The sequence below is a fragment of the Pimephales promelas genome, chromosome 19, assembly GCF_988280905.1.
Source record: "Pimephales promelas chromosome 19, fPimPro1.hap1.1, whole genome shotgun sequence".
Lineage (NCBI taxonomy): Eukaryota > Metazoa > Chordata > Actinopteri > Cypriniformes > Leuciscidae > Pimephales > Pimephales promelas.
Genome location: NC_142787.1, coordinates 11,431,474 through 11,455,701, shown reverse-complemented (window position 1 = coordinate 11,455,701; position 24,228 = coordinate 11,431,474). Strand labels below are relative to the sequence as shown.

At 38.3% G+C, this 24,228-nt stretch overlaps 2 protein-coding genes and 1 pseudogene across 4 annotated transcripts in view; 2 read left to right on the top strand and 1 right to left on the bottom strand.

The window, feature by feature from the left end:
• The first annotated feature begins 827 nt into the window (after nucleotides 1–827).
• On the top strand, nucleotides 828–24,182 carry LOC148970745 (uncharacterized). Of its 3 annotated transcripts, XM_089123871.1 has the most exons (4): nucleotides 828–935; nucleotides 5,621–5,737; nucleotides 5,877–6,605; nucleotides 20,783–24,182. In XM_089123871.1, the coding sequence occupies exons 2-4, from the start codon at nucleotides 5,680–5,682 to the stop codon at nucleotides 21,568–21,570; spliced, it is 1,575 nt and encodes a 524-aa protein (XP_088979997.1). In that variant the 5' UTR covers nucleotides 828–935; nucleotides 5,621–5,679; the 3' UTR covers nucleotides 21,571–24,182. The 3 variants fall into 3 exon arrangements, with proteins under 3 accessions (XP_088979997.1, XP_088979996.1, XP_088979995.1); XM_089123870.1 differs by lacking the exons at nucleotides 5,621–5,737; nucleotides 5,877–6,605 and adding an exon at nucleotides 19,372–19,488 and having other exon boundaries at nucleotides 843–935; XM_089123869.1 differs by lacking the exons at nucleotides 828–935; nucleotides 5,621–5,737; nucleotides 5,877–6,605 and adding exons at nucleotides 15,149–15,289; nucleotides 19,372–19,488.
• Nucleotides 8,628–9,257, bottom strand: LOC148970746 (uncharacterized; annotated as a pseudogene).
• Nucleotides 15,188–24,228, top strand: part of LOC120473983 (uncharacterized) — a 25,095-nt gene continuing 16,054 nt past the window's right edge. The window contains exon 1 of the mRNA XM_089123862.1: nucleotides 15,188–15,289. The gene's annotated coding sequence lies outside the window, so the exon portion shown is untranslated. The remainder of the gene's footprint in view (nucleotides 15,290–24,228) is intronic.

The following is a 24,228-nucleotide window of genomic DNA, read 5'->3' as shown; positions in this document are numbered from 1 at the left end:
GGCCACGCCGTTTTGGCGGGCTTTGACGCAATGAGAGCATGTCAGTTTCTCATTGGCCGCGAGTTCAACCGAGTTCCCTCATAGGCTGTAGCAGTTCTCCCTGAGCGAACCAATGAGTTGCTAGCTAGCCCGCTCATGGTCTGCTGCAGTTGAACTGCGTTGACAATGGATACAAAATTAAAGTATTTTTTGGCTTCAACTTCTCAGAAAATATTAATCTTTCCCGTAGCGTAAGCCAGCTTACGCAATACGGGAGGATCTCTCATAAGAGAACATAAGATTATCTTTTAATATCGATTGAAAACAGAGCAGTTTTTCCTGTGAGTGAGACTGGAAAACCCATAGTGGACAAAAGCGGAGTGATAACAGAACGCTTAGAGTGCAGAGAGGAATGTGCTTTGACTCCCGTCCTGGTTTTGCGTCCGCGCGTTAGGAGCTCAACATCTGTGAGAGTTGGCAGCCCTGACAACGACTTTAAGACAGCGACTTAATTTAATATTTAAAAGTATAACTTAGTTTTAACCATAATTGCATGTGCATTAGGCTACTTATTTTACAAAGGTATTTGTAAAGGTAAAAAAACGATTTTTATTGTGTACCTTTATGAAAATATTCCCTATGGCAAATATTGTCACTTAATAAAAAAGGTGTGACTGTAGTCTGAGAGGAAGAGAGGAGGTATGCTAAAGGAAGGTTAAATGCCTCAGGGAAACGACACTCTAAAAAAAGTTTGAGAACACTGGGCTAGAATATGTGGTCAACTTTCACTTTGGCCTGACGCATTGCCTGTTATCGCTGGAGTTCCGCCAGCAGAGGCGCTCGAGCAACCGAAACAACATCCGAGTCTAGGAGAAGAAGAGAAGTGAAAGGGAACAGAAACATGAGAAGTGGAACACAGCCGTTCATTCTGCTTTAAATCTACTGTTTTTCAGAGTGTGAGTACATTTTTTGTTAGGAGAAATCTATATCTAAACGACTAAATGAGTCAGTTCAATAGTGAATCATTCAGAAATTAATCGATAAGAACCGGCTGATGTTGTTCATTGCGTTCGCGAAACGTAAATTAACCCCTTAAAAAAACATGACTTCTGGCAAGTTTTGTGTATAGAAATGGACATTTTGAGACATACAAATATGATATACCATCAACAGATTCAAGGCATGATTATTGCAGCACGTATCTTGAACTGGTTACAAACAGAAACCTTAATTTTATCATTTTAGTCAGGATTATTCATGTTTTTGTATTGTGTTAATTTTCTGCTATAAGGTAGTTGATAGGGGGAAAAGGAAATAGGGCAACCAAGAAAAAGATTATTTAGAATGTATTAAATTTTATCTTAATGGCAAAGGCCACACCCAATCTGTGAGCACTTAATTTTTTTAACATTTTTTTAAATCAAAAGAATGAAGTGAACAAAAATGAACAATCAAGTGTTTGTATTAAATAACATTCAAAAACATTAATTCATTTTGTAAAAATATATTATTCAGTCAATATGTTGATGTTAGATAACCATTAAGTAATGTCAATGAATGGTGTCTTATTGTAGTGTTGAAAGAAACAATACAGGAGATAAAACGTGTTGACTTGACTGTACTTTTATTTAATCCAAAACTGTTTTCATATTTAATTTTAAAAGGCGTTTTAAATCCGCTAAGATTTATCCAGCCAAGAATAATAATATAATTGCTTTTCTGATGGATTAATAATAACATAAACAGTCAATATACACTGTGTTAATATACACTCCTACTTGTAAAACTACCCTGATACAACCGCACCCGAGTTCTCTTTACATATTTACGCTCACATATCGGGTTTTTTGTGCACAAATTTGTTATTTCAATTTTAGGCACGCGTCGCATGGCGAGATGAAAACATCGTAACATCTCATCTCAACAGGCCATGTGTGACAAAAAATAACCGATCAGCTTCGGCCTTTCCGTAACAACATGAGCTTGGCCGAACAGCTGATCATAGCGTTACAGTGCGGCTTTTTATGTCACATATCCATAAATACATCTAGTTGTAAAGCTAATGCAAGGGCTAGAAATCAATTAACTATTTGCTAAATACTTCCTCGTAAATACTTGCCGCTTTCTCCTTTCCAAAAGCGCTTGCTCTCCCGTGACATCTGTCGTTGCTATGCTACCATAAACAGAGGCGGCCTGGAAAAACGAGCATGCTTCCCGCACGCTTACATTTGAAATAATGAATTTGTATGCGCAGAAAAACGCACTATGTGAATGGCCCCTTATGGCGACGTGACATTAGCCTAATCAAAAATATTTCCATATGTGGCTCTTTCCTCCTTTCTTGTCAACAAGTGGATTCAAAGGCACCGCAATAGCAGTGCCGGCGGTCACCAAGTCTCAGTGTTTTTAGGTGTGTAAGTGAATGAAGTGATATTACTGATCATGTGAAGATTTTGTAGTAGCGCTGAAAATCCAGTGGCGGTGCTGCGCCGCTGCAAAATACATTGTAGGGGAAACAGTGATGTAGATATAAATGTCTCAATAAAACGAAATGTTTTTATTACCTTAGAATAGTTAAGTTCTTTAGACACCACTGAAAACATAGTTATGGATGTCATATTGCATTTCTGTTAATAGATACTCAAAATTTTCTATAAATAGAACATTTTTACACATTGCACCTTTAAACATCACCTCCAGTAATTCTGGATTGCCTCCACCAAAATAGGAAATAAGCGAATCAGAACACTGTCCGCCAAAACAGCAGTATGTGTGCAAGCGTGAACCACTAGTGTTTCTTCCACTAGCTCGTGGCCTGATTGGAGGTAGCTCGTCAAGGGTCCGCTCGAGGATGGCATCGTGCGGCACTCACTGTGAAGAAACGCGCGCACGAGTGGATGGCATTCTGCGTGTGTATACTGTTTTTTGCCCTCGTATCCTGTGCACGAGTTTTGAGACTAAATAAACGCTGTAGGGCCGTTCACAAATTGTGTCTTTTTCGCTCTCAAGTTCGCTATTTCAAATGTAGGTGCGCGGCAAGCGCTCTCATCATTGAAGAGATTTTTTCCAGGCGCAGCGAGATGAAACTTTTCAGAATGCCGCAAGCGCACCGCATTTCATGTGACAAGAACCAACCACCATTGAAAGCTCAGTAAACATGAAGGATGGGGGTGCACCCAATCACAACCGGTGTTTTTCTCTTTTCCGTAAATAAATCTTGTAGCAGAGCTACAGAAAGCGTTTTTCGGTGGTGAAAATCTATTAGCTACTAAAACTTCTTTGTCGTTGTGGAGAGTGCAGTGCATGGATGCTTAGCAATGACAGACGCCACGGGAAAATCGGACTGAATTTTACTATTAATAATAAAAGATAAGCTAATTTAATTTTATCTTAATTTATTTTCTCTTAATTTTTAATTATTTATTTTTTTACTTTTCTTTTTATAAAAATGATTTAAAGGCGGAAATTTGGGAGGTTTATCTTTTTATAACACCTTTTTTGTGAAAAATGATTTAAAGGCTGAAATATGTGAGGTTTGTTTTTTTTTTATAAAAAAGCATTCTCAAAGATCATCTGTGTCACCACTCTGTAGTGAGATCATTCAGCTGTGATCAGTGTGATAAAACATTTGTTTTAGAATCAATCTTAAGAAGACACCTTAAAATTCATGATGCTGTGAAGCCTCATACGTGTGAGACCTTATTGTTTTTTTTGTTTTTGTTTTTCCTGAGCAAATTCTTACAGGTTGAAAAGCAAAGTCGGAGAAGTTCTTTCTGGATAATTCACATTTCTCTGTTATTAATGGGAAAAAAAGCGCTGATGTGGAAACCAGGAAGAAACATTGTGCCATGAATGAACTATTCAGTGTCCACAGATCAGCAACATTCACCATGTATTTACTGTAGTAACACTAACTGTAACCATGGAAGTTTGTTAGGAATAGTAGGCTATAATGCTTTCAAGTAATTTTACGTAGGTTTTATTTTGACATTATAAAAACAATTGCTGCCCTCAAATGTTAATCTAAACTAAAATAAACCTTTGTTTATAATTACTACAATATTTCATTTAATTTTGTCGAGGAGCTGTTTTGTTTTATATGCTCCTAAGAAAAGTCTAGCTCCATCATTGCTCAAAGTAAAAATATTTCATACTTTATGATTTTAGTTTTAATAAAAATATGATTAAAAAATAAATCAAGGACAGTTCTCTGGCATTTCTTTCTTTCTATATTTCTTGTGTGTGTGTGCAGAGGTGGGTAGAGTATCCAAAAACTACTCAAGTAAAAGTACTTGTATAAATATTTACTCAAAGTAAAAGTAATAATTTTAAAGGTTAATTGAATAAAAGTTGAAAAAAAGTTTCCAGTAAAAAAAAAAAAACTACTCAAGTAGCTAGTTACTAGTTACGGTAGATCAAGTATATATATATATATATATATATATATATATATATATATATATATATATATATATGAAGAGTTCAGATGCAAAAGCCTCTAAATGCCATTTGAAATTTTCTTCTAAAATGACAATTTTTATCGAGCTTGTATATTTAAGCTCAGTAATTTCACTTAAATGACAATTAATAGGTAATCTTAATTGCCATTTAAGTGAAATTACTGAACTTAAATATACAAGCTCGATAAAAATGATCATTTTAGAAGAAAATTTCAAATGGCACTTAGAGGCTTTTGCATCTGAACTCTTCATATATACACACACACACACACACTCACCTAAAGGATTAGCGACGAGCGACACCTGTGAGACCCATCGGCCGTATATCTCTCACAGAGGAGCGGGAATTTTCTTAGCAGTGTTAAAACGCACATCAACCGATCACTTTTTCAGCGTTCACGGTTGGACATGTCCGGGAAAAAGAGGACGTAACCCCTAAAGTTACTACTCTGCTTTCTCCACAGAACAAGAGCCTGCTAGCTTAGCTTCCAAAAAAGATGGCTGACACTATGTGTAATCCCAATCCTCCATAATGTTTGTCTGCATATTCAGTACCTTTGTCCATATTTTCAAAAAGGTTCTGCCAGCACTGGTCTTTGATAGGTCTGTTAGCGCAAAAGGGAAAGCTTAATGCAAATGGGTGGAGTGACACTTTAACTGATTGGAAATTGTCTCTTTAACCCTTCTGCTGTCTTCGTTTAGGGGTTAACCACACGGTTTTGGTGTCTCCAAAGACCCCAGACAAATAAAATATAATTTTGTACCAAAATATTTTTTATTATTATTTTAATATTTGTTAAAATTTTCACTCCACATTTGTGCAGTTTTGGGAGGTTTTATGATATTCAAAAAGGGCATGGTTTGAACTGCATAGGCTAAAAAAACAGCTGTAAATTATGCTACACTCTGAAAGAAATAACTAGTTTTAGGTAAATCTCATCTAAATGACAAACTATTCCTTTGTCTTTATTTTGTACACATCCCTTCATTGAATTGATGTCTGATTACAGAAATCAACCTTTAATTCACTTACAGCTTAATAATAATCTCGAGTGATTGTAAGTGTGATGATCATCTGCTAAATGAGCAACAACTACCACAATTCACTCCTTCAGTCAGTGAAGCTCCCACAGCCGTTCATGAGAGTTTAAATTCTGGGGAATATTCCCATCTTCCCACAGGAGAAGAAGCCAGCAGGAGGAATTACTTCAGGAGAAACTACAGACATACTGTTGTAAAGATGGAGATTAAGGAAGAACCCTGCAGAATAAAAGATGAAGATACAGCGGAACAAATAGGTTGGTGTTTTCCTTCATTCCCTTTAATGACTGATGAGGAATACATCAATACATCTAAAATTAGATACTAGTAACTCAGTTGTAAACTTTGTGCTAAATTGTATGTAAGAATTAACATAATTTCTCATTCTTAATTTAGACCTGATGGAAGTGAATGAAGACAAAGACCATAATTTCACAAATGAAGATAGAAATGCAGTTGTTTCAATGACTGAAGAGAATTTCACACAGAAACAAGCTGGAAAATCTGGAGTCAAAGGGTCTTTCATCTGCTCTGAGTGTGGAAAGAGTTTCAGACAGAAATCAGACCATAAAAGACACTTGAGAATTCACACTGGAGAGAAGCCGTATACATGCACTCAGTGTGGAAAGAGTTTCATTCGGAAAGAACACCTAAATGATCACTTGAGAATTCACACTGGAGAAAAACCGTTCACATGCTCTCACTGTGGAAAGAGTTACAGACATCAAGGACACCTAAGTGTGCACATGAAAGTTCACAGTGGAGAAAAACCATTCACATGCTCTCAGTGTGGAAAGAGTTTCACATCCAAAAGAAATCTCAACTATCATCTACTCTCTCACTCTGGAGTGAGATCATTCAGCTGTGATCAGTGTGATAAAACATTTGTTTTGAAATCACACTTGAGAGCACACCTTAACGTTCATACCGGTGTGAAGCCTCACTTCTGTTCTCTTTGTGGAAAGAGTTTTTTACTACTGCAAACTTTACAAGTGCACCAGAGTATTCATACTGGTTTGAGACCTTATATGTGCTTTGACTGTGGAAAGAGTTTTATTACATCCAGCAACTTAAAAACACACCAGAGAGTTCATACTGGAGAAAAACCGTACAAGTGTTCACACTGTGAAAAGAGTTTCACTCAGCTATCTCATCTACAGACTCATACGAAAAAACGTTGCCCAAAGTTGTATAATGAGCAAAGTTCATGTTCAGATCCACTGGTTACAAATAATACACTTACAAGTAAACAAACTGACATTCAGATTTAACAAAAGCTGGATGATTTGCTGAAATTAGTAGTTAAGTTTGATTGTTTGACAAGGGGAACCTTTGGGGAAGGTCAAAATAATAGTTCAGAAAACTAGTGTGTTGCCATAAAACAATTTGTGAAGCAATGTTTTTTTTTCTTTGAGGAGTTAAATTAAAATAATAATTTTCTCTTGCCCAACAATCTTGGGCATTTCCGGTGAACTGTTAGCTGTAATTCTGTACCTTATACATTGTTACAAAACCATTAATGGTTGACTTTTTAATGTTGTATTTATATTTTTAATGCACGCATACCTAATTTGCCAATAAACCAGTTTTATTAATTGCAACAAAAACTTGAAGCCAATGAGAGCGTTGTAATAAGAAACATTGTCTGTAATTGGACCCACACACCGCATTTATCCAGCACTTCAAATGTCATTTTTAATTTGATGACCAAAAACATTATTTGTTCATTCTTCTGATATTATCTCCATTTGTAAACCTGAACGATTCAAGATGTGGGAAATCCAACATTAAAGGTTTAGTTCACTTTGAAAGTAATTTTTGATATGTTTTAGCTTACCTCAAGGGCATCCAAGATGTAGTGTCTTTGTTTCCACAGTATTTTCAATTTTGATATTTTTTGGTCAAATCGTTGTTGTCTATCAGTGTCTATCGGAAGTTTTACCTTTCACTGGGAAGATCTAAACATATTTAGATATACAGGAAATCGCAATGGAAGACGATTTTGATATATTATTATGTTTAGTGAAAGGTAAAACTTTCCTTGAGTTGAACAGAGGGTGGACCCCCTAAACCTGTATTATATGACTGATAGACAACAACGGTTTGACCGAAAAATGTCAAAATTGGAAATACTGTGGAAACAAAGACGCCTACATCTTGGATGCCCTTGATGTAAGCCTAAACATAACAAAAATTAATTTCAAAGTGAACTATCCCTCAAAGGAACACTCCGACTTTTTGGGACTTTAGCCTATTCACCTTATCCCCCAGAGTTGGAGAAGTCTATACATACCTTTTTCATCTCCGTGCGTGCTATAAGTCTGTTTGACGCACCCACCGCTAGCCTAGCTTAGCACAAAGACTGGATGTAAATGGTTGCAGCTAGCATACTAATCCAACTAAGTGACAAAATAATACAAACATTTTCCTATTTTCATGTTGTGATTTGTATAGTCACAGAGTGTACAAAAAACAAGGTCACGTGAGACAGACATCTTTTAACCATATAAATACTGGGAACTATATTTTCTGAAGGCAAAGCACTGCTACTTGGCCGGGGTGATAACCGCATCAACTGAGACGCACCATGACGAGGAGCAGAGAGTTTGTTCCATAGTTTTGGTGCTAAATAAGAAAAGGATCTACCGCCTGCAGTCGATTTTGATATATTATCAACTGGCTGGAATTCCGAGATCGCAAATAGTCGTGAAGGACTATAATGCGGTAAGAGCTCGCTCGAGTACTGGGGAGCTAAACCATTTAGTGCTTTGTTAGTAATCAGCAATATTTTAAAATGTATATGATGTTTAATAGACAGCCAATGCAGTGTTGACAGAACCGGGCTAATATGGTCAAACTTCCTGGTTCTAGTAAGAACTCGAGCTGCTGCGTTTTGAACTAGCTGAAGTTTGTTTATTAAGCGTGCAGGGCAGCCACCCAGTAGAGCATTTCAATAATCTAGTTTATATGTCATGAACGCATTAACTAATTGTTCTGCATTTGTCAATGAGAGCATATGGTGTTATTTAGATTTATTTTTAAGATGGAAAAATGTGGTTTTACAGATACTAGATTTAGATGAAAGAGGCTCTATGTGATGGGATTTATCTGACCTTAGTGATGTGAGGCCGCTAGCAGACGGTCGGTTTAGCCAGTCTGTCTGCTTCCTGACATGGTGCCAAATTTGTCATGTTTTAGCTCTAAGACTATGAGCCTAGAGAGAAGAGCAGCACCAGCCCAGGAGGGATGAATACTATCTCTTTTCAACTGGCCAAAAAACTTCTCCAATTGTCTATGAATTCTATATTATTTTGTGGACACCACTCAGACAACCAAAGATTAAGTGAGGACAGTCTACTAACTATCTCATCAAGCCTGTGAACAGGAAGGGGGCCTGAGCAAATTACAGTGCCTGACATCGTACTTTCGAGTTCACACACCTCTTTAATATTCATCCGACTGGCGAAGTCGAACATCATTAGTGCCAACATGAATAATGATCTTAGAAAATTTACGATTAGCATTAGCCAGCACTTTTAAATTTGCTGTGATGTCAGGCGCTCTGGCTCCCGGCAAACATGTGACTATGATTGCTGGTGTCTCGATTTTCAAGTTCCGTGTGATCGAATCACCAATTAGCAGGGCACAATCAACAGGATTCTCAGTGGGTGTTTCACTGATTGGGGCAAATCGATTTGTTATGGGAATCGGAATGGAAGAGTGGTTCTTTGATCCGCGACTACAGCGGCAATCCCTAATCCCAATCCCTAATTTCATTTCATCAGCTGTAGTTATCCCAATGCTTGACAAGTGTTGTAGAAAGGGTGTCCATACTAACACAAACTTAATGTGTCTGTGTCATGTTGCAAGATGTGAACACCAAGATCCAAGACTGGCACTGATTGAGACGTTTTGCAAACAAATAAACCTTCTCCTTACTGACCAGAAGAACAACAATCCTTCCAAGCTCATGGCCCTTGTCATTAACATTGAGAAGTACAGCTATTCCTTTCCTGTAGGTAGTTCCCTTGTATGTGTCAGAATCTGTCAGAAACCATGTTTTGTTTCTTAATACCACTTAGTCTAACAGCTTCTTGAATGGCACTATTGTACATTTGATCATCAAATTCATTGGCTTGGCGTACTTGATGAATGGCTGGAAAAAAGCTCCCTGAGTGTAAATAGGCCTGAAGTAATTGGTCCCTTTCTGCCAAAGTGCTACATAGGTTCTTGAAATTGTGGAGCTTCCGTGCACACTACTTAAAATATGTGTGCTTACTTTCCAAAGGCCAGGGGCGAATGAGAGGGCTAAATTTAATTATAAGGTCTGGATAGTGGAGGAGGAAGTGGTGTTTTTGCTTTAATGGTCTGTCTGAAAAAATTGCTGCTCTATTACAAATATTCCGCAAGTAGCTTCAGATAGGCTACCTGATTGGTATGGATTGTGGGAGCACAGACATGTTCTAGTATCTCCGCCAGCTTGAGGCACAACTGCCAAATTTGGTCTTCAAGTGGATTCTTGATATGTTTACCAACAAGGATAGGGAGAAGACGTAACAAGCACCAGTTCTGTGCTGCACTTCCTCCCAATTTCTCTCCATCAGCTCTAATCACACAAGACTGGTTATCAGCATAACTTCCTTTGAACTTTATTTGAGAAACCATCCTATTTATCTGCACAAATGTGAAGTGCTTCCCAATGGCCACAAGATGTTTAAGATACAGTTGAAGATCCACAGATACAATTCCTTCAAAAAGATCATGACCAAGACATGGAGGAAGTCCTGGTAGGCATACATAGAAAAGCTGTAATGATTTGAAAATGATTTGTAATGAGTCTTTTTTTACTCCATCTACACAGTTTTTAGATCCCATAGACAACTTTGCCACTCTGTTTTTGTAGGATTCCACTACCCTTGCTGGGCCTAGCTTAGTAGGTTCGTTTTCAAATTTGTCCCTTGATATAATGCAGTATCTACAGAAGTTTTTGCTCTTGCTGAAATTCTCAGTGAAACCTCCAAGTGAATGCGACCGCAGGTTGTGACCTGCGATTGCAATTACTACCCCCTTCACAGTCTGGCCTGTCTCAAAAGGCATTGAGCAATCTGGTATTACTTTAAAGTCTTTCACAAGGGAGCAGAAAACTTTCTCTTGTCCAAAAAACTGATAATCAGTCTTCCTGCACAGCATGACTAATTGCATTGGATCAACGGATGACCTGTTATGTGGCAATATCTCACTCAGGGTCATATACATAGCTAGGAGCTACATGCATATACATTGCATTTGTGCATATTTCTTGAAACTCTTCTATCAGAGTGGATATTGTGGAAGCAGGTAAAATCATCTTAGCTTGCATTCTCAAGTAAAAAAGGGCCAAATTGGTAAGAAAATCATTCCTGTCTCTGTAATTACCAATCTCAGGTAATTCTTCAGTCTCAGTCATGTCATAATTTCCCATAACAACAGCATCATCATGCATAGCTGCATCATCATTGTCCACACCTCCATCTCTACATGCTACCAAATCCTTTGCATGTTTTCTGCTTAAATGTGAGGTGAATGGAGATCAATCTTACACTGAAGAGCTTCTGATAAGTGCTGATAGGGCAAACAATCTTTTCCCCATCCCTAATTTGCATATATAAATGCTCACAGAGACTTGAAAGATGTGAAGATTTGAAAGTGCATTCCTCAACCTGACAACTCAAATCCACACACTTTTGAGATCTAGCTGGTTTAGGTTTTGAGTGATTTCGGTGTGATGTGTGTCTGTAAAATACAAAATATCTTGAAATTACGAGGACATTTGGAAATCCCACATGGATATCTGAAGTTTGCGCAGTTTCTGTGCACTTTAACATGTTTTATATATTTAGGGATTGTGTCCGAAGAGAAACAAAATTGTTTCCATTTAAAAAAACATTGTAGGCCTATGTAGCTAGTTCATGTAACCACTGTAGCTTATGTACCTGGAACGGTTGTTGAGACCTCTTTGCTGTCTAAAAGAAAAGAACCAAATGGTAAATAAAAGAACTGGTAAGATCTGGAAAAATCTTAATACAGTGCGAGTATATTATTATGCTTCCACGAGTCGTGAATAAAACTCCTACATACTTAAAGCTACCTAAGATATAAATGCCCGCTAGAGGGCGCTACATTCAAAACAACAACAACGGCTTTGCTTGATGACGACGTGGAGAAACGTAAAAAAAATTCAAACACATTATTCTCTATAAGTGTACACATACCGGCGGCGCCATTCGGCGTCTGTCCGCGGTGCCCAGCAACGCCTCAGGACCGTGTTCAAAATCCTGCTGTGCCACAGAGCGCCATTTACATAGTTTTGTATAAAATTTTTATTATTTTTGTCTCAAATCGTTGCTAATGCATCCTGACTTCGCATCCTGAAGTTGTAAAAATTAAAGTCGTTGAGGGTTCCGGCAGTGGCAAGGGGTAGTTGTTTGAAAGTTATCTTTCTCCATGACCACATGGCTAGTTTGGTCAAGCCCTGAGGCCCTGGGGCCTGTTGAGGCCACGCCGAGCACCCAGGAGAAGTGAGGAAGTCGGAAGAGTGGGTGATTGGGGTCGTTGTTGGTTGGAGTCCTCCATGAGGCAGTATCTGGTTGGAAGCAAGGCCTGTTGGGCCCTCGGGGCCCCCGTGGAGGGGTAGGGGGTTCTCCAGTATCACCAGAAACAGTGTTTGCATCTGGATAAAAAACTAAGAGAGGAATGTCACTGTGGACTGTCTCAAATAAAGTCTGAGAAAGATCCAGCCCCTAGGGGTTGACTGACCAATAAAAAAAGGTGACTCTTAGTTGATTTATGGTCTTTGTCCCCAGCGTGCTTAGACTGTTCATTCATGCTCAAAATAGATAAAACAAATCCACATTGCTTTCTATGAGAGGGTGATGTACATCAAAGTGTGAGTCATTTAATGAGGATTAATTAGGTAGGAGGCATGATACAGGTAACGAAATTCTAACAAAATTACACATATAATATATAAAATAAAATGTATTTAAAGGGCCAGGCAGGCCAATTTAGCTCAAAGGAATTAGCACTTAATTTATAGGGAATCTTAAAAGAATCACTTATACGCCTTATTCATGGCAGCGCCATCTTTGATTTTTAATGAGAATGAAAGCGAGGCTGTGAGGGATAGACTTGCATCTCTTCAATGGGCTGTACTGTTATTTAATGTGTTTTCGGATTGTTCTGCTCATGAAACACTGGAAAAGTATCTTTCCAAGAAATGTCAGTTGACAAAAAACTCCCGACAATGTAAGCTGTGGAAAATTGTAAGTAATCTAGCCGCTTTATTCAGCTTTTTACAGCGGATGCCATTGGAAACATGGTAAGTCTATCCCTCACAGCCTCACTTTCATACCAGTCATGGCGCTGCTCTGAATAAGGTCTATACGGCTGAGCAAATGACTCGTCCAGCGTTCATTCGACCGGGCCCTAACTATAACCTCTGCAGCGGATATAAATATCCAAACTATAGTGAAACAATATTTATTAGCAAGGTAACTTAAATCAGCAGTTTAAGACATTAAGGGCTCTATCTTGCACTCGGCGCAAATGACTTTATCGCATGTCTCATTCCTATTTTGCACATGCGAAAAGCGGGCTTTTTTCCTCCAAAGATGCATGTCGGTAAACTAGGGAATGAACTTGTGCTCCCTGGGCGGATCGGCGCAAAAAGGAGGTGTGTTTCGACGCAATTTTGCATTGCATGTTTTTGGTAAAAGAAGGACTTCATCTATCAGTGTATACAGTCAAGATGTTGGCAATTGTTATAGCATTACAGAAGGTAGAAGAATTACAAATTAAAAAAGTTATTTTTTGTACAGACTAATGCTCTGCATTAATGTTGTCACTGCGGTCATTTACATCTAACAGCAGGCAATATATAGTAAATGAGATCTATGAAACATTGTACAGAATTAAAAATATGAACATGCAGGTAACATTTATGTGGTTTACAGCACACAGAGGGATTAAGGGAAATGAAGATGTGGATGCATTAGCAAAACAGGCTCTGATGCAGGAGGTATTGTGCGTTCCACACAGTAAGTCTGAAGCTAAAGGAAAAATAGAGGAGCATGTAATTCTTCACTGTCAAAAATTCGTGAGTATTTAAGTATTGAGTATAAAAGTATTAAGGGAGGAAAATAAAAAGTTTGAACAGGAAGAATTAAGTCTAAAAATGTTTTTGATATTAAAGTAACGAAGTTATTCTGTTATTTGAGAGAAACCGGGCTGATAAATAGAATTTAGGGGCAGGAAATATTATTAGTATTAATAAAGTTTTATTTATTTTGTTTCTTCGAAGGAAGGAAAGCTCTGGCCCACACTCAAACATAGTAGGTGTCAGTAATGCACCATAGTGGTGGTTGCCACCCGCCATTAAATGTAACAAAGAAGGAGAAGAAGAAGAAGAGAGTTAGGTATTGTTCCTATGGCAAGCCGTTTTAACATTTAATCATTTTAACCTACTAGTCTCTATTTTCATGCTACTAGTATACTTATTTTTTAGATACTAGTAACTAATCCATTATGTACTAGTACTTATTCATTAGCTACTAGTGTTTATTCTTTAGATACGAGTACTAGTACTTCTTCATTAGATACTAGTGCTTATTCATTAGATACTACTTCTTATTCATTTGCAACTAGTGCTTATTCATTAGATACTAGTACTTATTCATTAGCTACTAGTGTTTATTCTTTAGATACGAGTTCTAGTACTTCTTCATTAGATACTAGTGCTTATTCATTAGATACTACTTCTTATTCATTTGCAACTAGTGCTTATTCTTTACATACTAGGACTTATTCATTAGATACTAGTACATATTCATAAGATACTAGTACTTATTCATTAGATAGTGCTTATTCATTAGATACTAGTTCTTATTAACTAGTAACATTTTTAATTTAACTATACAGTGGCCGTTCTGACTAGTCATAACTTGAATGAATAATGAATAAATTCTAGTAACTAATAAATAAGCACTCCCAGATAGCAAACTGACATTGAATCAACGTGGAATTATGACATCGAAACAACGTTGATCTGACATTGTTTTGCTCATCGAATTAACGTTGAACCAACGTCAGATGCGTCATTCTTTCAAAACTAACGGAAAATCAACTTGAAATCAACGCGTTGTTTCAACGTTATGAAAGCAAACCAATTTTCGATTTAATTTAGCTTTGAAGAATGCCGCGTCTGATGTTGGTTCAACGTTAATTCGATGAGCAAATCAACGTTGTTTCAATGTCATGAGAGACGTCGTTTCCACGTTGATTCAATGTCAGTTTAAATAAATATAAATAAGGACTATCTAATGAATAAGAAGTAGTATCTAATGAATAAGTACTAGCTAATGAATAAGTGCTAGTATTAAATGAATAAGTAGATCTAATGAGTAGGCTCTTATCTCAAGAATAAACACTATAGCTAATGAATAAATACTAGTATGTAATGGATTAGATACTAGTATCTAAAAAATATGTTCTAGTAGCATGAAAATAGACACTAGTAGGTTAAAATGACTAAATGTTAAAACAGCTTGCCATACTGTTCCTTTAAGGCGGAACGCACTCTCTCACTCTCATGAGTGCAGTCGGTATGAGGAACGCGAGCCGTGATCATCGCAAGTATTCTTGTAATTCCTGAATTTTGTTTCTGTCTTTACCTGTTTTATTTCTATGCAGTAACGCGCAGTTGTTACTGGAGTGTTTGGCAAACTGTCCCGTTTGTGCGTGTGATCTACGCTGATAATAACCATTGTGGAATGGTGAGTGTTTGCTTATATTTGGCTACAACAATTCAGGCAGTCGGTCCCCTCTGTGTAAAGCTTTATAACATCTCTACATGATATGAGACATTTTATCTTATTTTAAATAATATATAGAGCACTGCAGCGTCTCGGACATAAAGTTTCATTCGCTTTCTAAAAATGCGGCGCTAAATTTAGGCTAAGTAACTGGGCTAGGCTGTTTTTTCAGTCTAATTGTTCATGCAGTTTTAAAGGGTCATGAAACCCCCCCTCTTTCAGCTCAAGTCTAGCTCAAAATCTTTTTGAAAAATGCAACTGAAATGGGCGTGGCTAACTGTGAGAAGAAGCTAGGGGAGTGGGTGTTGTATGACCGTCACTGTCCTATGCATTTCGACTGTCACTTAAAAGCAATGGTAAAACGTGAGGAAATGCTAGATTTTTCACACTGTACACTGACACTTTATTATCGTCCTTTCACTGAATGTTCTACAAATATTAGTCTACAGTAATCGTAATTCTAATTAAAACATATTAATGTAGGCTACATGTATATTTATAATGTCATTATAAAATATATAGTGGTTTATATAGACACTATACATTTCAGAAATTTTTTTTTAATTTTCCGCTTAAAAAAATCGTTCCGTGCATAGTCATAAGCCGCCTTTCCACTGCACACGACAAACGACCGCCGTCGGACCGGAAGTCATTCATTTCCAATGGAGAGTCGTGTGGGAGCTGCGGGGAGTTCCGATCATATGCGTATGCGGAAAATTCGGATCCGTTTTGAGCTTTGGATCCGTTGAAATATCTGAACGTCTGCGGCTAGACTGTATGCGACCGGCCAACCGGAAGTGATGTATTCTAATAAAAACTATGAGCGCGAGGCTAGAATTACCAATATTTTAACTCTTTAATGTTTTTCTGTAAACGCTCGCTCTGTAAAATGTTGGTTATAATTACTATAGCAGAAAATATATTTTATAATTATTAAACCAATATTTATACTACTATATTTTTATTTGAGATGAATTGAGGGTCATTTGTTTTGTGTAGATATATTCATGCATGCATTACATTTATTAAAATCATTAATTTTACCATAGTGAATATCCTAGGGTAACGGTTGCTTCACGACCAATTTCAAAGTTCTGTGCGACTGACACTAGGGGGCGAAATGCGACAATCGTATGCGAATGTCGTGTGCAGTGGAAAGGCGGCTATAGACAGCAAAAGAAAGTGCATAGTCTACGTGCCCTCTGAACCCTCATAATAAATGACTTCTCATTTTACACACACACACACACACACACACACACACACACACACACACACACACACACACGCACGCACACACACACACACACACCTCTGAAGGGATAGAAAGTCCTCGGGATACCGCATCATTGCTAACATTGTCTTCAATGGTGTTCAACACACATACCTCTGTTATAATTTTTATTAGTTGCATTGTTCTTTATAAATGCACACAATAAGAGCAGAGTTGCTAACTTTTGGGTTTTGTCCGGTTATTACCGGACATTGGCCGGGGAAAAAAATAAATGTCCGACAAAATCAAATTTCTCCGGTCAAATTGTCCGATAAAAATGGCCTAATCTAACACAGTCGAAATTTGAGAATAAACCAAAATGTATAAATCTAATATACACCGACCGATCACAAGCATTGAGTCTGCGGACACCCCTCCTCTTACCGATGCCGTAAAAGCCTGCGACGTGATGGCCTCGCAGTGACAGCGCTCCTATGGAGGATTGCATTTCTCTACAGCCTGCGAAGTCCTCATATTTTGATTTCAACGAAATGTATCCTGTATGCTCATTTCGGTTAACTTATTCGACTGTAAAACCACCGCTCGTTAATCGATTATTTAGCGTTAACTGCATGAAGATTACAATATTGAATTGGCATAAAAATAAAATTGATGCGTATTTGTGACCCGTTAAAAATACAAACTTTTTTTTTATTTATCAATAGGGCTGGGTATTGACACAAATTTCACAATTCGATTCGATTTCGATTCACAAGCTTGCAATTCGATTTCGATTCTGATTCGATTCAATATTGATTATTTTGGATATGAGTTACAATAAATGGCAAATTTTCTCAAGGAAATCAAATCTCTTAACTAATGCTGTAAACTATGGGAGTCTAGTTGTAGCCTACTAGGCTTCATTAGCCTAATATGAAGGTAATAATTAACTGTTTTGTAGCTATACAAACACTTAAATTACACTTTTATTTATTTTTATAATAAGAAGATTATATGAAATATGAACATTTAAATGGTGGCTGTCATAAAAACTTGCCAGATTTATTCAAATATACATTAAATATTGAAGAACTTTAAGATTATAATGCATATGTAATATGGTGTATATATTTAGCAAAATGCTCCTCTCTAGAGTTATTTTTCTAGATGACTAACGAGTTTATGTAGGTTTTCTGAGGTAAATATGACGATACATGACATTGATTACAAGCTGTTTAACTGACGTCTTTCCACGGTTGAAACGCTGATTGAGCAAATCAATGTGACATGATACGGATTTCGATAAGTTGTACTCTATCTTTAACACACTTTCAGATGCTCATTCATGTTTATTTTGCGCTTTAACTGGTATTATTAAGCCGGAAGAGAGATCAGCGCTGCTGCTTCTCCAGAGCGATCTCACGCCACAGCGCCAAAACTTTATTTATGTTTTTGAATTTCTAAAGAAAATGGACGTAATTTGAAAATTGATACTTTGTTTCATATCAATAGTAACAAAGGACAAAGATTATTGCGATTTTTTTTGGATGCGCGCAGCCGCAATACAATGTTCATTCATTCAAATGAAACAGGATGACTAATCGATTCTTGAGAATCGATATCGGTTCGTAAAAATGAGAATCGATTAAAATCGAGAAATCGATATTTATTACCCAGCCCTATTTATCAAAGGGTTTATTTTAATGTGCAAAGTGCAAACAGCAACATACAGAACAGATCAACAGAACCTGGGTTCAGATCAAATTTTCACACAGCTGCAGCATTTCTGACAGTGACAACTGAGAAAAACTGAATAAAATAAAACAAATAAAGACATAAAATTGGCCAACACTAAATATGTTTTACTTAAATAATTAACAAATTAAGATGACAAAAAAAAAAAAAAAACACTGAATCCGTTTGAACGAAGCTTTCAAAAACTGGCAATTTTTTTTCCGTTAGATTTTTTCTTGAAATAAAAATAGCAGCCCTACCTCAATCCACACCGAGATGTTTTTATCTCAATGCAGCGCGAATGCGTTTGGAAAAAAAGAGTGTGTCGCTTCCTTATTAGCGGGCCTACCACACACCAACATTTAAAATAATAAATTTGAGCATGGAAAAGACGCGAAATGTGAACAGGCCCTTACGCGGCTTATGCGCATTGCAAGTTGTGGAGAGACACTGGGAAGTTTTGATTTTTAGTCGGCAGCTGCACAATTCAGCTCTGCAAAACAGCGTAAAAAGTAGCCTAAAATGATGCGAGCAGTGAGACAATGTTATAGGCCTAGTTATTTGTTTGTTCCAGTTCATTTGACTAGGATTCATTTCATGGTGGCCAATTTAAATGTGACCAGCTAAATGAGACATACTGAGAGTGTATAATTAAGTTCACTTGATTAAAAACAATAGGCTACTATTGAGATATTTTATGTGTGTGAATGTCTATGAATGTGAAATCATAGTAAAAACAATTGGCGTTGATTAACTCCAATGGGACGTTCATGTTTTTTTCTGTCTATTTTAAAGTTAGGCTTATAAAAATGTTGCATTCTATACGGCCTGATTATGTCATTTTTTAAGTTACATATCTGCCTACAGTTTTCCTCAACTTAACTAATTAAGTGGAGATAACTCTCTCGGTCACTTTGACCAGCACTGTTTTTTTCTAGCGGAAACTTTGAGCTGAATAATCTCGAGTGATTGTAAGTGTGATGATCATCTGCTAAATGAGCAATAATGAACACAATTCACTCCTTTAGTCAGTGAAGCTCCTACGGCCATTCATGAGTTTAAATAAATGCTGGGGAATATTCCCATCTTCCCACAGGAGAAGAAGCAAGCAGGAGGAATTACTCCAGGAGAAACTACAGACATACTATTGTAAAGATGGAGATTAAGGAAGAACCCTGCAGAATAAAAGATGAAGATACAGAGGAACAAATAGGTTTGTGTTTTCCTTAAATCTCTTTAATTTGGATGAAAACTGATATAACTATTAGTGGTGGGCTGTTATCGCGATAAAAATAATATCATCGTTAATCTACTCTCAAAGTTGGGTGACAACGATGACTTTCACCTTGATATTTTAGCGCAGATATATACCTAGACGAATTGCACTGTAAGAGGCATTTAATACCAATATATTGAAACATCTGTTTATCCATACTCCTTTAATATTTTTCTAATATCTGGACTCCTGTATTAGACTATGCGTTTTATATTTAATATACAACGTAACGTAAATACGTAACGGATGTGACAAAAAATGTACTTTTAGGTGGCAAACGTACAAAAAGTAATACTACCCACCGGATAAAGAAGGGTTGGCTCTCCACAGAACATAAAATATTCATTTTGTCTTATTTTTCATGTACGCATTTATGAGGGAAAAACAATGTTATGTGACAGTTCCCCGTTACGGACTTGACCACTCTGAAAGCGGCACTGAAACACTGCTTTAAAACTTTCACATCAAAAATAAAGTACAAAGCCTTTCATTGTGGTGAATTTCTTTTTGTATTAATTGTATCTTAATTTTGATCATTTCATAAACCAATGCTTGGACTTAGTAAATATAGCTGATAATCACGACATGGAGGTGCCGGCGCATGAACTGGAGCTCGTCTTGTGAGTCATAAATGAATCGAGACACAGCGAATAAGGAAGGCTACTTGCCTCAGGAGTACAGTGGGTGTTGTGAGGTGAATGTATAATGTAGAGAATAGTTACAAAAATGGAGAGAAAATATAAATTGGGCGCATTAAAAGGAAAAGAACGAGATAGGCTTTTTGTTGTATTTAATATAAGCTTACTTGGCTGAACAAGTGACACATTATTACATATGCATTCATCAGATATTTTACGTTTTTTTAACGTTTAATTTTAAAATGACTTGGTAACAGAGGGCCCCATGTTGATGCTCCGCCCCCATTTTACTGAGAGTCTAGCTCCGCCCCTGCCCATCATACAAACCATCTGCAGGTCATTTATTTGGGTAGCACACATATCTGAATGCCTTTGGCAGAATTCAAATGAGCCATTTTAATCTAGATTAATGTAGATTAATTCCAAGATTACAGTGACATTAATCTAGATAAAAAAAATTAATCTATGCCCACCACTAATAACTATACATCTAAATTAAATTAACCATTAAATTAAGATATTGATTAAGATAGAACTTTATTTCTTTGTTTCTCATTTGTCCTTTTTTTAAATTTAATTTATGTTGGTTTCAGACCGGATGGAAGTGAATGAAGACAAACACCATCATTTCACAAATGAACAAGGAAAACTGACATATAAAAATGAAGACAAACATCTGTTACAAAAACCTCATCACTTCAAAAATGAAGATGAACACACAGTCATTTCAAAGAATGAAGAGAATTTCACACAAAAACAAGCTGGAAAATCTGAAGTCAAAAGATCTTTCACATGCACTCAGTGTGGAAAGAGTTACATTCATAAAGGAAATCTTAGTCTACACATGAGAATTCACACTGGAGAAAAACCATTCACATGCACTCAGTGTGGAAAGAGTTTCACTCAGAAAGGCTCTCTCAATGATCATCTGCGCCGTCACTCTGGAGTGAGATCATTCAGCTGTGATCAGTGTGATAAAACATTTGTTTTTGAATCAGGCTTAAAAGGACACCTCAATGTTCATTCTGCTGTGAAGTCTCACTTTTGTTCAGTTTGTGGAAAGAGTTTTTCACATCTTATATCTTTAAAACAGCATGAGCGTCTTCATACTGGTGTGAGACCGTATGTGTGCTCTCACTGTGGAAAGACCTTCACTTCATCCTTCGACTTAAAAACACACCAGAGAGTTCATACTGGAGAGAAGCCGTACAAGTGTTCACACTGTGGAAAGAGTTTCACTCAGTCAGGACACATGAAAGCTCACGAGAGGGTTCATTCTGGAAAGAAACTGTACCAGTGCTCTTCATGTGGGAAGAGTTATAGTTATTCATCTGCTCTACTGAAACATAAGAAAAAGCATTGTCCGAAGTTGTCTAAGTGAGCAAAGTTCAGATCCATAACTTGTAACTAAGCAAAAGATGGAATTACCTTTTATAAAGTAATTTAATATAAAATTAGGAGGAAGGTTAAACGTACAGTATGCAATTTTTGGCCACCAGGGGTCACTCATTTAAAATAACAAAAGACGTACTTTGATGACGTCGGGAAAGAGCGTGGGCTCACGGGAGTTGTTGTCGCTGTCAATGACAACCAGCTCAGCTCATGACATGACATCATCGTTTCACAAAATATACGGATATACGGCATCTCTCTGTAGATTTAGCTTGTCAAGAAGCTTTAAATGCAACCCCAATGTTTACCTGTGTCATGCTTCTCCTGTCCCAAACCCTTCTCGGGTCATATTTTTCACCCGTACGTTTGAGCTTTAGCTAATGAGCTGGCTGTAGCAGCAGAACGTGCAGGCAAACCGTAATCGTGGTCCATAACAACAATACAGGCGAATATAAATATTTATATTACGCCCCTTCAATGAATGATCTATTTAGAAAATTTTTCATATAGGGCGCACCGGATTATAAAGCGCATAAGTTACTGTAGTCAAACGTTTGACTGGGCGTTTGACTTTGACGTTTGACTAGCCATCCACTATGTGCTAAGGCTAAAGGGAATGTAGTATTTAGGAAGCATGAGCGCGCTGGAGCGGGCACGTAACTTACATTCGCAGCCTGACTCATATGAGTATTCAATGTGCGCGGCTCGCTGACAGCAACAGCTGGCTGATTTGAATGAGACGACCCGGTTACTGTGAACGAGGAGCGCTTTATGAACGGGGAGCGCTTTATGAACATTCTGTGACGTGCGAGCAGCACCGGGGACAGTGTGTCTGTTAAGAGTGAGCGCTCGTGAGCGGGAGAGAGAATTCTTAAGAGAATTCTGCCCTCTTGTTCTTGACTTTCTCTAGTCGTGAGGCAGGATCATGACAGAATCATGTTTTATGTGAAAGCGCATGGCATGTGCTTGAGTTGTCTCGTTTAAGACCCCGCCCCCTTGTTATCCTCCTGTCATTATTACCTAGTCTGCGTTGTTATGCAGGGGAACCAGGCTCAATCCACTTCAACTCCTGAGACGTCATCTGCACCCGCAAAACTCCATGGTAAACAAGGGAGACGGTTCTCATGGCACTCTTCTTCGGAGTCCTCTTCCGTTGAGATGGCAGTCCCTGCTGTGCTTCTTCAACTGGTCACTAGCCCGGCTTTGTCCTCTGCTCCGCGACCCAGGAAGAAGAAGAGGAGGAAGGGAGCCTCTTGTCCTCTGTCTCTGTCTCCCCCAGAGCCCGCTCCAGCAGGCGCCGTCCCAGAGCCCGCTACTGCCAGTGCTGTTCCTGAGTCACAGATTCTGCCTCTGTGAGAGCTGCGGCTGATCAAGCTGCAGAAGCAGTCCTGTAAGCGGTGTCTGCTCGTAAGAGGATGCCTATCATTGTTGCTGCCGAGACTCTAGGAGACTACCTTGCCAAGCTTGTCAAGATCCTCAATGTGCCCGTCATGTCTTTTCCTGTGCCCACTGTGTCTGTGAGCTCTATTCCCAAGCCTACCACTGTGAGCGCCGCACTTGATCCTGTCCCTGTGAGCACTGTCCAATCCTGTCCCTGTGAGCGTTGCACCCGTATCTGCCGCTGAGAGCGCGGCACACAGTCCTGCCCTTTCGCCTGTTATGTCCCCTGTCAGGAGTCCCGTTTCTCCATCCTCTGTGTCCTCTGAGTCTGATGCTGCTGCTACTAATGCAGTACCCCAGTTTGTTTTCCCAGTTGCCCCTGTCTCCACTAGTCCCCGGACTGTTTCCCCGTTTGTCCCTGTCGCCACTAGTCCCCGGACTGTTTCCCCTGTCGCCTCAAAACCCCGTACTGTTTCGCCCAAGTCCCCTCCTTGTGTCTTCCCCTCCAAGCCTGCCCGGATTCCTCGTTCCCAGCCCTCATCTCGTGGACCTAAGACCCCCAGCACTCCCATCCACCCTGGACCACCCCCTGTGAACTTTGTGATTCCTCCACCTCCTCTTCTATATTTACTGTTTTTATTGTTCCACCCCAACCCTGTTATTGTTTTTGCTTGTATGCTTTTGTTAGTTTTTGTCATGTATTGTTGGGTTGTGTCTTTGTCACAGTCTGTCATGTCCCGTGTTTAATGTCCCTTTGACATAAGGGACTTAAGGTGGGGGTTCTGTCATGATTCTGCCCTCTTGTTCTTGACTTTCTCTAGTCGTGAGGCAGGATCATGACAGAATCCTGTTTTGTGTGCAAGCGCATGGCCTGTTTGGGCCATGTGCTTGTGTTGTCTCGTTTAAGACCCCACCCCCTTGTTATCCTCTTGTCATTATTACCTAGTCTGTGTCACCTGTTCCCCTCATTAGTTTCTCCCTTTATAAACCCCTTGTGTTGGCTGTCTTGTGCCGGTTCATTGTAAAACTGTCATTTTGTGAGAGTCTACCTGTGAGTACCTTGTCTCAGAAGAACTTCTTGTATTTGCTGTTTGTTAATAGTCTAGTTTTTAGTCAAGTGTTATCTAGTTTAGTTATCCCTCGTTTGTATTGTCTCTGTTTTGCCCCCTCGTGGGTTTTTGTTTTGCCTGTTTGTTCTTAAATAAATTGTGTGTCTAGCATAATGTCTGCGCTTGGGTTCTCCTTCCATCCCCATAACAATAACGTG